The following is a 14,865-nucleotide window of genomic DNA, read 5'->3' as shown; positions in this document are numbered from 1 at the left end:
ACAGCACTAGCCGCATGTTTAAACACTTAGAATGAGCTGTGTTTATGTTTCCGTACAAGCCTCCTCTGCTGGTTCTGAGAGTAGTTAGGGTGTTCTCTACATAGGAAAGACAGAAGCAGCATGGTTAATGAAACGGGTGACGCTGACAAAAGGGAACGCAGTTGATGCCTGGTCTCGTACCAAAAGGGGACACTGGTGTCTTCCAACCATGAGCACCATATTCATCTAACCCTAACCTACAGCTTTAGTTGCCTAAAGCAGAAAACACTGGACTCATAGCACTGGCATCACATTACCATATCACATGTTACTTAAATAAATATATATTAAATATATCAAAACTTAGAGCATTTATATCTCAAACAGACTCAGACTCACAGTCGGATGGCTCCAGATCATGTACTCAAAAATTTGAACATTTTACTCCACTACTGAAATAACTTAATCGGCTCCTAGAACAATACAGAATCACCTTCAAAATCCTAGTCTTTAATGCACACTATAGTTTCAAGTCTGTACATTTCTGACTTGCTCATTGATTATAACCTGAGGTTTTCTAGTTATACTCAGATCCAGCTCTAGTGGGGGTGCCTTCAGTTATTTTGGTCTTGCTGTCTGCTGACTTGAGGTCCAGCTAGGACTGGGTGATATGACCTATACATAGTATCACAATATTTTCAGGCTATATTGCGATACACAATACATATCTCTATATTTTGAAATCTCCTGTAAAATACTGTAGATTACTAAAACGCTAAATTGCTAAATAAGGACTGTTACAGTTAAGTTAAATAAAGTACTGTTATGACTAGAATTACCACCTTGCGGTTGCAGTTACAGTTTACATCCATGTCCGTCCAGAGTCATACGTAGGCATGACAGTTGACAGTGCTTCAAATAGGCTATGGATGTTGCTGCGAAGTTACAATCTCTAAAACATTTGTTTCTAACTTGTGGGTCACGGTGCAGAAATGGGTTGCAATTCCATTCTGAATGGCAGAATTTGATTTTAACATGTGTCCAGTTTGTAAAAAAAAAACTTTTTTTAAGTACGGTCAATTTCCGGTACAAAGCTTTTACTTTGAAGTACTGTTTCCTGCTGTTGAGTGAGTAACTAGCGGACAGATACTTGATATAGACAGCAAACTAGCTCAACAACATCGCAAAATGCAAGTATGACACCGAATGTATTAAACTGTGTGGACCTCAAACTAATGACTAAGGAGAAATCTGGACCTCGTGGCCAAACCTGTTGGAAACCATAGTACTAAAACATAAGCTAAAACAATTAGCTTGTGAATTCTGGAGTTATGGCTAAAAACATGTTATATGAGGTCACAGTGACCATGACCTTTGAGCAATGAAATATAATCAGTTCATCCTTGAGTCCATTTTTGCCAAAGCTGTTTTGGAAGACATTCAGTATGTTTACATGCTATGGTTACAGCTTGACTAGGCCATTTAATATAACTGCTGTCCTTGTCCCACTGTACAAGCACAGGAGAGGAACCGATTTATTGACCGAAGTATGTCCGACTTAGCTGCGATAGGTGGCGGTATGCCCTCTTTCAAGTTGTTAGTATTGGACCTTTTTGCGGTTGACCTACTATGTCACAGACCAAACAGTCCACAAACAATTTAGCTACGGTTAGCTAGCAGCAAACTGGTACCATGGTGGACAACCATGTAGATTTTGCCATGTTGTTACAGGCTTCTTCTTCTTCTGTTACACATTTAATGCTTTCGACTTCTGGGTCAAAGCCTGGGCCAAACACTGTGGAGCACGCACCAAGTGCATCAGCCAGTTTGGGTACGACTGACTGTATGCATGCATGCAGGAGTAACTGGACTCCCAATTGTGTTATCTGGGTGTGTTAGTACGACTTTGAGAAATTCAATTTAGTACGATTTCAGTTGGAGTAAGATGTTTACATGAGTGACAACCTCAGCAACCTTTTTTGTCCAGTAGAAAAAGGACTGTTGGATTTAACCTGATACAACACTGTCAAGCTAAAGTACAAATGGTTCCAACATCTGCTCTTTATTCTGTATTGCAAACACACTGCAAAATGGACTGTACTGCGAATTAGTCGAGATAAATTATGCTGATTGGTAATAACATCTCCTTCTATCCATCTCTCAGCTGTCTGTTTTGTCTGTCCTCCCGAGACAAATTTGACTGCACCTCAACCTCTCCCATATCTGTCTGTCAGACCATCCAGCTAGCTATCTGCCTGTCCTTCCATCCTTCCCTGGCTCTGCTGACAGTTCCATCATCCCCTTCTTTCTGTCCGTCCGTCTATCTGTCCAGCCCTAGCTGTGTTGACAGCTCCTCGGTCTCATGCCGTCGCAGTGTTCTGCTCCGTCATGGCCACTGGAGCGACGCCTGCACTCTCTCAGCCGATGGACAGGCAACCATTCTCTCTCACACACACTTTCTTCCCTCAAATTTTCTTTCCCCTCAAAAAGTTTATTTTACCCATTTCCTCACTTGCTGCAGCTCTCAATCTCTCTCTCTCTTTCTGTCATCTGTCTCCATCTCAGCCTCCATAGCTGACCATCTTGTTGCTGGGAAGCTGACAGAAAGGGAGACTGGGAGAGGCAGACAGATAGGAAACATACAATCCCTTGAAGGGCTCTGCTCAGAAAGTCTGCCAGCCAAGCCCAAAGCATCTTTCCCCTCCTCTCCATGTCCCCCATGCTGCGCCTGCACCTAGACTCCATGCCTGCCTGTAATGATGCGCCCTCGAAATGGAGGAGCCCAAAACTAACAGCTCACGACTCCCAAAACACATGAGAGGCACACAGACTAAGACAGAGCTAGACGTCTTCATTTGAATTATATATCAACGCCCTACATGAATCTGTTTGAATCTCACAATGAGGAAAACGGAAAGAAACTAATTCGGACTTAGACACGCAGCCAAACATTATCGGGGGCTTTGATGACAAATACACAGAATTCAAGCTTGTATCTCCGACATCATGTTCGCCGAGTCGCAGTCGCAGGAAAAGAAGCCCATTTATGGCGCTTCATACACAGTAACCTCTGTTGGCAAAAACGCTGCAGTACAGCACAGTACAGAGCCCAATCCTTACAAGTAGGTCATGGGGGGGTGGGGACGGGGGGTGCAGCCCATCTGGAGCAGTGCATTCTGAGTAGTTGACTGCAGATGAAGGGAAGGCAGCGAGAGGATGAGAGCGCTGTACTTAAAAACACCCTTTCCGACTCTGTATCTTTTTCTTTTTCCCCTTTGCATTTTTTGGTCTCTTGAACCCTGACTGATTTCACAGAGAAATGTCCTGCCAGGCCACTCCACCTCCTCCCAGGGAGGGAACACGATCAGGTAACATATATCAAAGAGTAGAGGGCATGCGTATGTGAAAATGTGCACAAGGTGCCGAGTGTATTACCTGTGCAGACCTCCTCATAAGTGGGGTTAGGTGTGAAGCCGGCGGCATAGCCAACCTGTGTGGAGAAGACTCCTGGAAGCCTCCAGAAAAATTTCTCAGCTCCCCAGAAGCAGCCCATACCTGGACGTAAAGACAGCATGTAAACACACACACACACACACACACACACAATATCACTGCTTCTGTGCGACCATACCATCCACATATTTTATCAAAAAACGTGTCAGTAACTACAAACTGGTAACAGAGGATTCCATATTGGGCTCACTCTGATTACAAAAATGTGTGATTGTGCAGTCTCACCAAACATGATGGTCTCCATGCCTTCTGGAAAAGGCTCCACAGTGGGATTCCCATTAACTGCGTGCTTGTCTATAAAGGGAAACAGTGTGTAAATGTGAAATCAAATCATAACACTGTGTTTCAACAGTACAAATTACAGTGTGTGTGTAAAGAGGCCCATTAGCGGCCCCAACTAGGCCTCCTAGGTCTGCACTTCGTTATAGGCTGACCCAGGCCAGCGGATCAGAGCCGGAGGCTTCTGTGCTGGAAGACATTTAAGAGATTACACGGCTTTGACCGCCATTCTATCCCCGCTGTCCTCTCCTCAATACCCACAATTAAACACTATCACACAGTTATTTCCTGATCTCTCTCTAACTCCACTATATGTCTTTGAATGTGACTGTATTAAGTGGCTTGGCACCACTGGGTGTCCACAAAGCGAACCAATGACGACACATGAGGGGCACACGAATGCATAACCTCACAAGCAGGGGAGGGCTTCACAAGTAGACCCGATGCCAGCCTAATCTTCACTTTGTTAAAAATACCCGATAAGTAAAACAAACTGGAGTGCTGAGAGGTGGCAGGGGGGTGGCACTCTACTGCCAACTGTGCTGCATGGAATTAGAGCACTAAAAAGGAAGTGTGTGTCTGTGTGTGTGTGTGTGTGTGTGTGTGTAGTCCACAGATGTGTGAGGAGGATTAGGGTTTAAGAAGACTGAGGTGACTTAGCGTGCAAATCTCCACTAAGCAAGGCTGGTTTGTACTGCAACCACTAATATTAGTCTACAGATAAACAGGCCACAGGGTACACTAAGAGCTTAGGCACATACCAATAATGGATACTTGCTCTGAGTTCAATGTGTGATTGCTCTCTGGCCACTCAGAGATGCGATGTGTGACACTGACCTGAATACAAGCAATTTCTAATCTGACAGAGCCGTAATAGTTCATTTCATAGATAGGCCCGGGATGATCTCTAGCTGTTACAGGACAGGTTACAGCCCATTTACCTTCAGGTTTATTCCACATTGAGGGATGACTGTAAAACCAGATTGTACAGAAGCATTGGAAAGAAACAGTGTCTGGACCTTAAAGGGTAACTTTGGTCATTTCCAACCTGGACCCAATATTCCCATGGTTTTGTGTCTAAGTCACAACATTTTTTTTAAACTGGTCCAATATTGAGCAAACTGGTGCAGACAGCAAATCAAGACAGCTTTTCTGAGTATTATTTTGGTTCTGTCGACATTGAATAAAGTGTATTTGATGATAAAATGACTGTTTATTTAAATGGAGTCTGGTATGATGTGGGCGCGGATGCTTCCAGTAGTAGTAGTAGTTCTACTAAATTTGTGCTAACTTTAGGCTCTTATGTCTATTTTGCATGTCTTGGTGGTGCTTTTTGTGGTTGGCTTTGGATGGTGGTGACTTGTGGCTGCAAGTCAGGAAATCAGCTCACTAGCCTGTAAACTCTCCTCCTGCTGACCTCTAGCTAGTTGCTCCCTAGACCAGGCAAGGTTCTGAAATGTAAACATCAGAAAACATAAAAGAAACGATAGGGAAGATGGCACCAGCTTAACCAGCATCCTGTTAGCCACTGTACCAGTGTTGCAAAATAAACTGGATGACCTCCGTGCCGCATCAGGGGGCTGCTGCTCTCCCTGCCTTAGGCTTTCCATGTGGGCGAAGGGAAGGGTAGGGAGGTTTACTCGCTCTGCCTCAGGCTTTCCTCGTTTGCACGTGGAAGGGCAGAGAGGTGCCTTGAGTCTTTCAACATAGGTGCTGGGAAGAGGGTTTCTGTGTTGGCCTAGGAAAGGCAGAGAGGCCCCAGAACAGAGCCATACTGCCAAATATAATACTGCAAATGGAAATAAAGTTTTCTTTAAAGGTTGACGTCTGTAGGGATCCTTTCCATAATGTTTTCTGACAATTGTCAGAGGAGAGAAAACAAGCACTTTCAGTCAATTTAAACTGACGGTGCACAAATGCCCTGAGAGGTTACACTGCAGCCTTTTGTGCCACTGCCAGCTGCAGTCAAAACTGGACCAATTTTAAAAATCGTTGCTCCCATTTGTCACTTAAATGCCAAAATACAGGAAAATAGGGTCAAGCCCAGAAAATACTGAAGTCACCCTTTAAAGATTAACACGTGTTTTGAAGAATACAGGAAGTAAAAGAAGCACCACAGCACTTGAGCTGATAACATCTGTGTTGGTGTGCCACCTTAAGGGCACTTTTTGATATTAGACAAAATTGTTTGGTTTCTCTGTTCAGTAACAGATTGCAGAAGCATAAAGGACTCCGAAAATGTCACAGAGGCCTGGGCTGCCTTCAGGCTGTCCCTTCCTGCCCTCCTGTTGTGCGACAGTTCTGTCTTTTAGCAGCAGGTTGTTTGGCGCTGCCAGGTCATGTTCACGGGCACAGGCAACTGCAATCAAAGTGTATCTGTGTCAGTGACTGTGCTGGCTAAATATTCTCAGTCCACAGGGGTAACTTAAGGTCGTGGGAGCACAGAAGAAATCTTCATCCTTTCTCCTGCGAATCTGTTTAGTCTCCATCCTCTGCTCACACTCGCCTCTTGTCCTGCATTTTCTGGCCACGGAGATAAAAAGTAGTGAAGTTGCCAAATGACGGAGAGAGAAAATGTGAGAGTGAGAGAGAGACAAGTGTGCGATAGAGGAGGAGGAGTGGGAGGAGGAGAGATCAGCCTGCCAAAACAATAAAAGGAGTAAATAGCCAGTGAGAAGCAACAGATGAGGGTAGCAGAGAGGCAGTGAAGGATTCTTTTGGCTTTCAGACCACCATGCCTTTGGGCGCTATATAAAAAGACCAAGCACTCCGTCCAAGAGAGAACACAGAAAAAACAAACAAGCAAACAAATAAACAAACAAAAAAAAACAGAGGTAAAAATGAAGACAGCCAAGAACACGCCGACACAGCACTGTCCAGAGAAGCCAACTCCGAGCCAACTCCCCCCAACCCCCTCCCTTGCCCTCTCGTCTCTCCATCTTCACTTCACACTCTCATCCTCACACCACCTTCCCAGCATCCCTCACTTTCCTCTCACACGTGCGCAGCCTCCTGCACGCACGCAGGCACGCAATCAGCCGCACAATCGCTCGCGCACCGAACTCTGTTGTGGGTATTTCTCCCATGGAGCAGCTGGCAGAGGTCCAGGTGGTGCCAGGCTGGCTCCTTTCACTGTGCCTAGCCCAGCATTCCCCCCTGCCAGCCCAGCGCCCACACCCCATTCTGCCAGAATTACCCCACCTAACACAGAGAAAGAACTGGCTGAATACCCTCACTACGCTGCCTCACTACGCCAGCAAAAGAAAGAACAGAGAATGACAAAAAACAAGCAGGGAGGGTGACTGACTGAGTTTACAAAAGAAGAAAACAGGCTGAATATGGGGGAAGGACTCATGAAAAGGATTTTTTTTCCCAACTTGAATGAGATATGGGCGTAATTTCTTTTGTGCGCCTTTGTTTTCGAGGATATCTGGAAAGCGCAGTGCAGGCTATGCAGTACAGCGGGACTGAAACGGAATACTTTGGTCACCTTTTGTTGCTTTTAGGATGGTGTTGTAGGCGGCTGGACCAGAACCAAAACATCGGACCCTGCCGCCCTGCTTGTATTATGGTTACCATCAGTCGAGGGCACAACAATCTATCTGTTGCTTAGCGGATAATAACGTCCAGTTTGACTTGTTTCGGATGGTATTTAGTCTTTGTTACCCTTCGATTCTACCCGTGGGTCCTGTGTTTCTCACCCGTAAAACTGAAGTCCAAGCGCTGCTGCCCCCTCATGCAGAGACACGGGAGAGGTACTATCCCTGGATGCCAAAACTGGTGACGGAAAGGTCGATTTCCAGGCTGCTCTGTTTATTTCCTTCCAAAAAAAATCCATTCTCTCTCTTTCCCTCTCTCCCTCTCTCTCTTCCAGTTCCCTCCCTCTCGCCATTCCTCTTTCTAGCTTCACACAGGTTGGCAGAGAGTCAGGCACGAGTCGTCGGAGGAGGCTGAAGCTTTATACTGGTGCCAACTACCCTCTGCTGTATGGGAGGATGGGTAGGGGCGAGAAAGAGTGGGGCAAAGGAGGGGAGGGGAGGAAAGAGGCGAGGCTGGTGGGAGGTGGTCGATTTTTAAAAAACAGCGAGAGGTAAGTAAAAGAGATGATGCTGCTGCTGCCGTGGCCTTAAAAACAATCAAGCCAACTCCACTCAACACATGCATTTAAAGCCGCCTCTATTCAGGGTGGGGAAACTGTCTAGACTCTGAAGAGTACAACTTTGAAGCCATCCATGCATTCTATACATACTGTAGCCTAGCAACGGAAACAGTTGCTATGGAGAGGACTACCTACTATAGCAGTGGCTCCATTATCCCCTTCCAGCAAGATGGAGGCACATCCTGTTGGGGCCTACATTAATATCTCTTACTCAAACACAGATCTCACGAGGATAGAGGGGGATGATATCCACCTGGTGTGCACAAATTAATAAATGCATCCTGTTTTTAACCTACTTAGTAAAGGGAAATTACACCAAAAAATCCCTTAACTCTCTGTTCTGCGGATAAACCAGAGCAAATCTAATTTTCTATATTGCTTATACTCTTCAGTGTCACAGGGGGCTGAAGTCGATCCCAGCATGCACGGGCAAAGATGCAGGATACATTATTCAATTCACCTACCTGACTATGGTGAAGAAAACTCACACGCACATAGGAAGATCATATGAACTTCACATTTCAGGTCGGGCCAGAACACAGAACGTTCTTGCGCTGAGGCGACAGTCCTAATCAGTAAGCCACAGTGCTGCCCATGAGCAAATCTCGCACATTTATTTATCTACCGTTTGCATTCTTAATTTGCATGCTTCCCCATTTACTTCCAGCTTTTTCTTCCCCCTTTGAACTTATTACAAAAGCCAGAAAAGCAAGGGCATCTGGAGACAGCAGAGATGGGAAAACAACTGAGCAATAATGCCAGAAATATATCTTCGCCATGAACCTGCTTTGAAGAGTTATAGCGAAGCATGTAACAGAGATTGATTTTGGTCAGCTGACCTCCCCCCATCCTGTTTGGAAGAAATATTGGCAGTCTATCCTGCACTGACTCAAAATAATAGCTACTGTGCCCCTACCATGTAGCAATCTGCCACTGGATCATTCTCGCCAAGGTCACAGAGTACATTATACAGAGTGGAGTGAAGGAGGGAACACAGGACGCCGGGACGTCTGAACAAGGAGCTTCTTTAAGGAGGCTGGAGGAGGAGAAGCAACTTTTTAAAAATAAGTGATCTTCAGAGAGAGGACAAATGTGTGCAATCACACACACAAGGCTGGGACTGCACAGGGCATATGTGGAGACAGTCCTTGCAATCCCTAAATTACTCATGCTTACTGGCCCACACAGACAAACACAGAAGTGTGCTATTCCAACACACACACACACACACACACACACACACACACAAGAACAACCCCGTCCCCACCTAAGCTGCCCCCCACGGTGAAAGGGGAGGAACAGATTTCTGCCATGCGGTGTCTCCGAGCTGCTCCGACAGACGGAGCAGGAACTTACGACGGGGCGGAGCCTTCATGCGCATAATGCCCAGATGGGCCCCTGGACGCTGCGGCACCACTTCCTCCTATGCACTCACACCCAGCTCCCACAATGCACTATGCGGACGCCTCAGACTGAGTAGGTGAAGACAGGGGCCAGGTTCAAATCGCACCATGTTTCGCTTTTATCGCATACTCCTACGAGCCCTCCTGTCCCAAAAGAGGACGATGAAAAGCTGAATGAAAAGACAGAAGCAGAGATGGCTCGGTTCTAGACTGCAAAGATGGATGAAGTTATAAATAGGTTGCAAAAGAAGGTGTACATGTTCACATGTAAAGAAACCAGGAAAAAGACGGTTTTAAAACAGTGGAAACACATTTCCTGTGAGCACCAGTGTATCTCTGACAGTGCTGAGAACTTGAATCCATGCAGATTTGTTTTGATTTCATTGCCATCTATACATAAAACAATCCTTCCATATCAACATACTTTTGTTGCCACCTCAGATTTTGTAGTTGGCTAAAAGATTTCATTACTGTGACATCACAAAACATGTATGCACTGCTTAATCCAAAATCTGGTTTCACCTTTTTTTCATATATAAAGACAGGAGCACAAAGAATATATTAACTGCAAAGTATTTTTGTAATAACAGGCATAAAGTGGTTTGCAAAAGTATTAGGTGTGAGGATCAAACAGCATTTTAAGGAAGCTAGGGATAAAAAATAGACCTGCACAGTTTAAGAAGAGGCTACAGAAAAATATCCAAGTTTTGGGATCAATAGTGAGGAAATGGAAGCTGCATCATGCCATCCAGGCAAGGATATCCCTTGAAACTGAGCGTCCAAGCAAGAACGAGACTTGTGAAGGATGCTAGCCACCAACAATTCCACAATTGCTCCAGAGGTCAAAGTGGAGTGAAAATGCACCAGCCAACCATAAAACTAGCCAGTATGGATGGGAGGCTAGAGAAACCATTGCTCAAAAGAAACCACATCAAAGCATGGTGAAGCTTGCCAGAAAGCATGCCAGTGACCCAGCTTAGATATGGGACAAGATTTTGCGGTCAGATGACATCACAATAGAGGTTTTGGGGCAAAATTCAAAGCGCTACAGTGTGTGTGGGGCAAACCTAACACCGCTTATGTCTAAACAAACACCATACCCACATTAAGGTAAGGTGATGTCAACATCAGGCTGTGGACACTTTCCACAGCAGGGGCTGGTCATCTTGTTAGAACTAAAGGAGGAATGGATGGAGCAAAATAAATGTACCTCAAATGAACCGGCTTAAGAGTGCCAAAAAGTTGGCTCAAGGCCACAGAAACACAGGACTGTTCTCCACTGGCCGAGCCAAAATCCAGATCTCAATCAAGGAAAAATTTCTCATGTCAAGGACTCCCTGTTAAAAACCACACACACAAATTTGAATAAGGTTTTGACCATGGACCCCGTAAATAATGAACATTAAGTTTTGCCCCTTTTGTTGTGTGTCTTTTCTGCAGAAAGGAAAGCCACGTCCAGCTCTAACTCAGTTTATACCTAATACACAATTTGCTAAAGAAAGCAGGGGTAGTCACCTTCAACCCACGATACCATAGGGGAGAGCAGGGCACAACCTAACACATTTTAGTTTTGGCTTGACGTCATTAAAACTGTTTGTGATTATTATTTTTTGTTTTGTTTTATTCTAACATGCACATCTCCGCTACAAATGATCTGTTGCTGTTTTTTCTAGAACTTACCTTTCTTTTACAATTGCACCGAGAAGTGGTGGAAATTAAATGTCACAATGTACCCCATGGGTGGGGTTTTATGTAGCAGGCAGAGGGTTAGTTGTGTGTTCAACACAATTTATTCATCACAGTTTTATCTATATGCTATAGACTGATACTGTTTATAGATCTATATCTGATAGCTATCCAAACATCCTTATCTAACCACTAATGCTTCATGAATGGAAAGATGTATGGATATTATATATGTGTCTCTTTTCATCTGATATGGATATAGACACCTATCTCTCCATCTACATTTGGGGAAGGATATGCATCCATACATCTGTTAGTCTATCATTGATATTTAACGTTTGGACCGATAGATGTACATTCGTTGGGTAAACTAGATCCACGTGTCAAAATATGAGGACTGAATGTATGACTATTGACAAGATTGTGAAACTGTGCCAATAAGATACCTGACAAATTAAAAATACAAAGCTTATGTCATTAAATTAAGGACATTAGTTCAAACTGAACACAAGTTTGATGTGCAAAAATAGAGAGAATGCACTATGGGAGTCTTAGCTGTAACAACATGTTACAACAAACCCCGCCCTGTGGAGATTTAATCAAGCATCTCTAAGACTTAATAGGGGTTTGTTTGCATAGTTCAAAATGGTGCTGTTTTTAGGCAACAAGGCAGTTGTTTAGATAATATCTGGTTGGATTTCTGGTTCGGTGACTTACATAGACGGCTCATTAATCAAAAAACAAGCACGAATGTCAGCCGAAAACACTTGTTTTTACTGAACTCCACCGAAACTCGTCCAATCTCTGTGGACTTTTGCAGGTCACTGTTTGGCGCTATTGTGGTCAACTGGCCAGAAGCATGAAAAGATCGACCCTTTGTAACCACTTAAAAAGTCCACGTTAAAATTTACCCATGTACAGAGGGTCCCCGCACTCCCCCACAGAATCTGGTCAGCCTAAAAGCCAGTACACCTGATTGGCTGCATGCAATCACGGTTCAAAGGTTTTTTTATTCAGTGTCATTTTACAACAGAGGGTTGCACAATGAAATGCAAGTTGTAGTCACTTAGTTCTATGAATAGACCCATACACAAAAAACATAACAGATATATATTTAAATTAAAATAAAATACTACATGTCTATGTATGTCTAGGCTGCACATAGAAAGTGTGTGCATTAAGTTCAATATGGTGTAATATCTTTTTGCTTTATTAAAATACCTCTGCCTTAAATGAACTCACTAACAACTTAAATAAAACCACCTAAAGTCACCCAGTTATTATGTTCCTTAATAAAACAGCACGAGGCACGGTTATTATTTTTTAGGTGAACTTCACCCGCGTCCGTTTATGGCGCAACTCGAGCACGTGGACACTTTCCCGGGTGTTAGCTCAGGACAGCTGGACAGCCCCCATCTTTCTGGATACAACTTGTCACTGTGTGTTATTTACCTGCCACGACCATTTTGTCCTCTCTCCCCTTCAGAGCGCGGTCTCTGCTCGGCATCTGAGTCTTATCTGCCATTGTGTCAGCGGCGGCAGCGAGTGACACCCAAACTACAAGGAACCAAAGTGTGTGTAATGGAGTTTGGGAGAACAACTGTAAATATGACAGGCTCTTCCGGGGTGCCTCCATAGCGCCACGCCGGCTGCTGCGTTTCCACGGCGGTGGATGGAGGAACAGAGAGGAGGGAGGAGGAAAGGAGGGGTGGAGAGAGAAGAGACGGCGGCGAAAACGCCACCAATATGAATATTCATCGTGCGTGGGCACCGTCGTGCACTGCATATTAACTAATCAAGGGGTTAATATGACTTTGGCACAAAAGCCTACAGTGCACCGTGTGCGGGAACGAAATTAAATTTAAATAAATATCCACGCCGTTCCGCATGCAAATGAGCTCGCGCCAATTATCAGCTCTCATTCGGTGGGAGGTGCTTGTGGTGGATCAGGTTAGAGTATGGATGTATGGATGGGTACATCATCTCCCTTTGTGGTTGGTTTTGCATCAAGGAATGCGGGTTAATCCTAATGAGTAAGAACTTCAGGAGTCCACTGTTAATGGCCTACAGAATGGCTCAACCCCTGCATTCACATACACGTTAGAAAGCAGCTGTTAAGATAACATATAATGTGTGGACATGTCTGTGTGTAGAAGGTTACTAACTGTCAGGACTGACTAGATGATCCTCTTTTAGAATATCACTACGGCCCCCCTTACACCTGGCATCAACATGCGTTTCTTGTGATCGGATTGCAATGGGATAGCGCTTGACCACATACATTTAAACCTGGTGTCCACATCCAGACGCCTTTGCTATCCAATCACGCTCCGTTCCTCCTCTTCTTCTTCTGCAAACATTTCCAGCAGCAGACTTCAACATCATATCCTGTGCGCTGCAATAACAACAACAACAACAACAACAACAAGATGTTAGCCACCCGTGAAGTGGTGTTATTTTATGAACACTTTTGTCGGACCAAAAACCACCAAAACAATGGTGCAACACCAAATTTATGTATTTTTGCACCTCCTCACTACTCCACGTCTGCCCACGAGACATTTTCCAACTTTTTTCTTTTTTTTTTACCTTTGCTTCTCCCGGTTCGCACTGTTAGCTTTGTTTTTTTTTCTACCCAAAATGCGCTGCACTCTACGTCATCTTTGGTCCACTTCCTCTCTTTGGTTCCCTGGATAGTCCGTTTGCATTTCCCACTGTAAGCGAACCGCACCAGGGTTCACTTGCAAGTGAACCAAGACCCCCAGTTTTCAAGCGGACCAAGGTTTGCTGGTTCGGTCCGCACCAGAGTTCGAATTAGCGTTCACACCACTCCAAACAAACCAAACTATCCATGGAAGTGGACCAGGATTCGTTTAAAGCGGACCAAATAGCGCTAGTGTGAATGTGTCCTAAGAGGTGCTCGGTTTCAGGAGCAAGTCAAACAATGCTGACTTCAAAAAATTCAAAAATTCTGCTTCAGAGGCTTTTCCACCCTGACCAAAATACAATTCTCTGATAAAACAATGAATACTTACTGTGACCATGTTTAAAGATATTAATCATTGTGCAACATATCGTCAATCAGCAACTTCACTTCAAAAGAATCTGTATAAGGAAATGTCTGGATAAATGCACACGTAATGACAGTGAGAAGAAGACTGACTGAATCGGAAAAACTGACACATATTGTTGAAATTGCACTTATTTTACTTAAGACATGTCAGGCTGTTAGTCTGTTTTGTAAAGGATGAACGTCTACAGAATGTACTTGCAATTCTTTACACCAAAAAGGGGCAAACATCAGAGCTGATGGTACTTATAGGTTATAGTGTGGTGGTTTTATTGGTCCAGCCCATCTGAGATCAAATTGGGCTGTATGTTGCCCATGTACTAAAATGAGTTTGACATCCCTGCTATAGACCCTTTTAGGGCTAACGTCACAATGACGTCATTTTGAGGCAAAACACAACTCGCCACCACAGGGCTGTAGGCTACATAGGAGTCTTAAAATGTCGTCTTGTTGTGTTATTGGGAGCCAGAATAGAAGGAGTCATGACTCAAAACTTTATCACATACCAGCTGCCACTGCCCGTCAACAAAAACAAAGATAACTATGGTTAAATGTGATAAGGCAAAAGGACTGGACAGAGACGATAATCAAAAATGCTCACATGTGCAGCGCACACTTCATATCAGGTTATTGAAAAAGTAGTTACTGTTGTAGGGATGAATAACATTATGTGGGTTATCATGCCAATGTCACGTTGTATCTTAGCTAGTCTTTGTCATCATGTGTAGTTGCCCTTTTTGCACTTTTTATGGTTCACTTCTAGCTAACATACTTTT

At 44.2% G+C, this 14,865-nt stretch overlaps 1 protein-coding gene across 1 annotated transcript in view; it reads right to left on the bottom strand.

The window, feature by feature from the left end:
* Window positions 1–12,815, bottom strand: part of si:ch1073-358c10.1 (peptide methionine sulfoxide reductase MsrA 1) — a 44,256-nt gene extending 31,441 nt beyond the window's left edge. The window contains exons 1-3 of the mRNA XM_049595660.1: window positions 12,472–12,815; window positions 3,718–3,786; window positions 3,415–3,534 (exon numbers count right to left, since the gene is read on the bottom strand). Of these exons, the coding sequence (XP_049451617.1) occupies window positions 3,415–3,534; window positions 3,718–3,786; window positions 12,472–12,805 (523 nt within the window). The 5' untranslated portion in view covers window positions 12,806–12,815. The remainder of the gene's footprint in view (window positions 1–3,414; window positions 3,535–3,717; window positions 3,787–12,471) is intronic.
* Between the last annotated feature and the right edge of the window lie 2,050 nt (window positions 12,816–14,865).

This window comes from Epinephelus fuscoguttatus, linkage group LG14 (genome assembly GCF_011397635.1).
Source record: "Epinephelus fuscoguttatus linkage group LG14, E.fuscoguttatus.final_Chr_v1".
In the NCBI taxonomy this organism is placed as follows: Eukaryota; Metazoa; Chordata; class Actinopteri; order Perciformes; family Serranidae; genus Epinephelus; species Epinephelus fuscoguttatus.
This window is presented reverse-complemented; position numbering and strand designations above follow the sequence as displayed.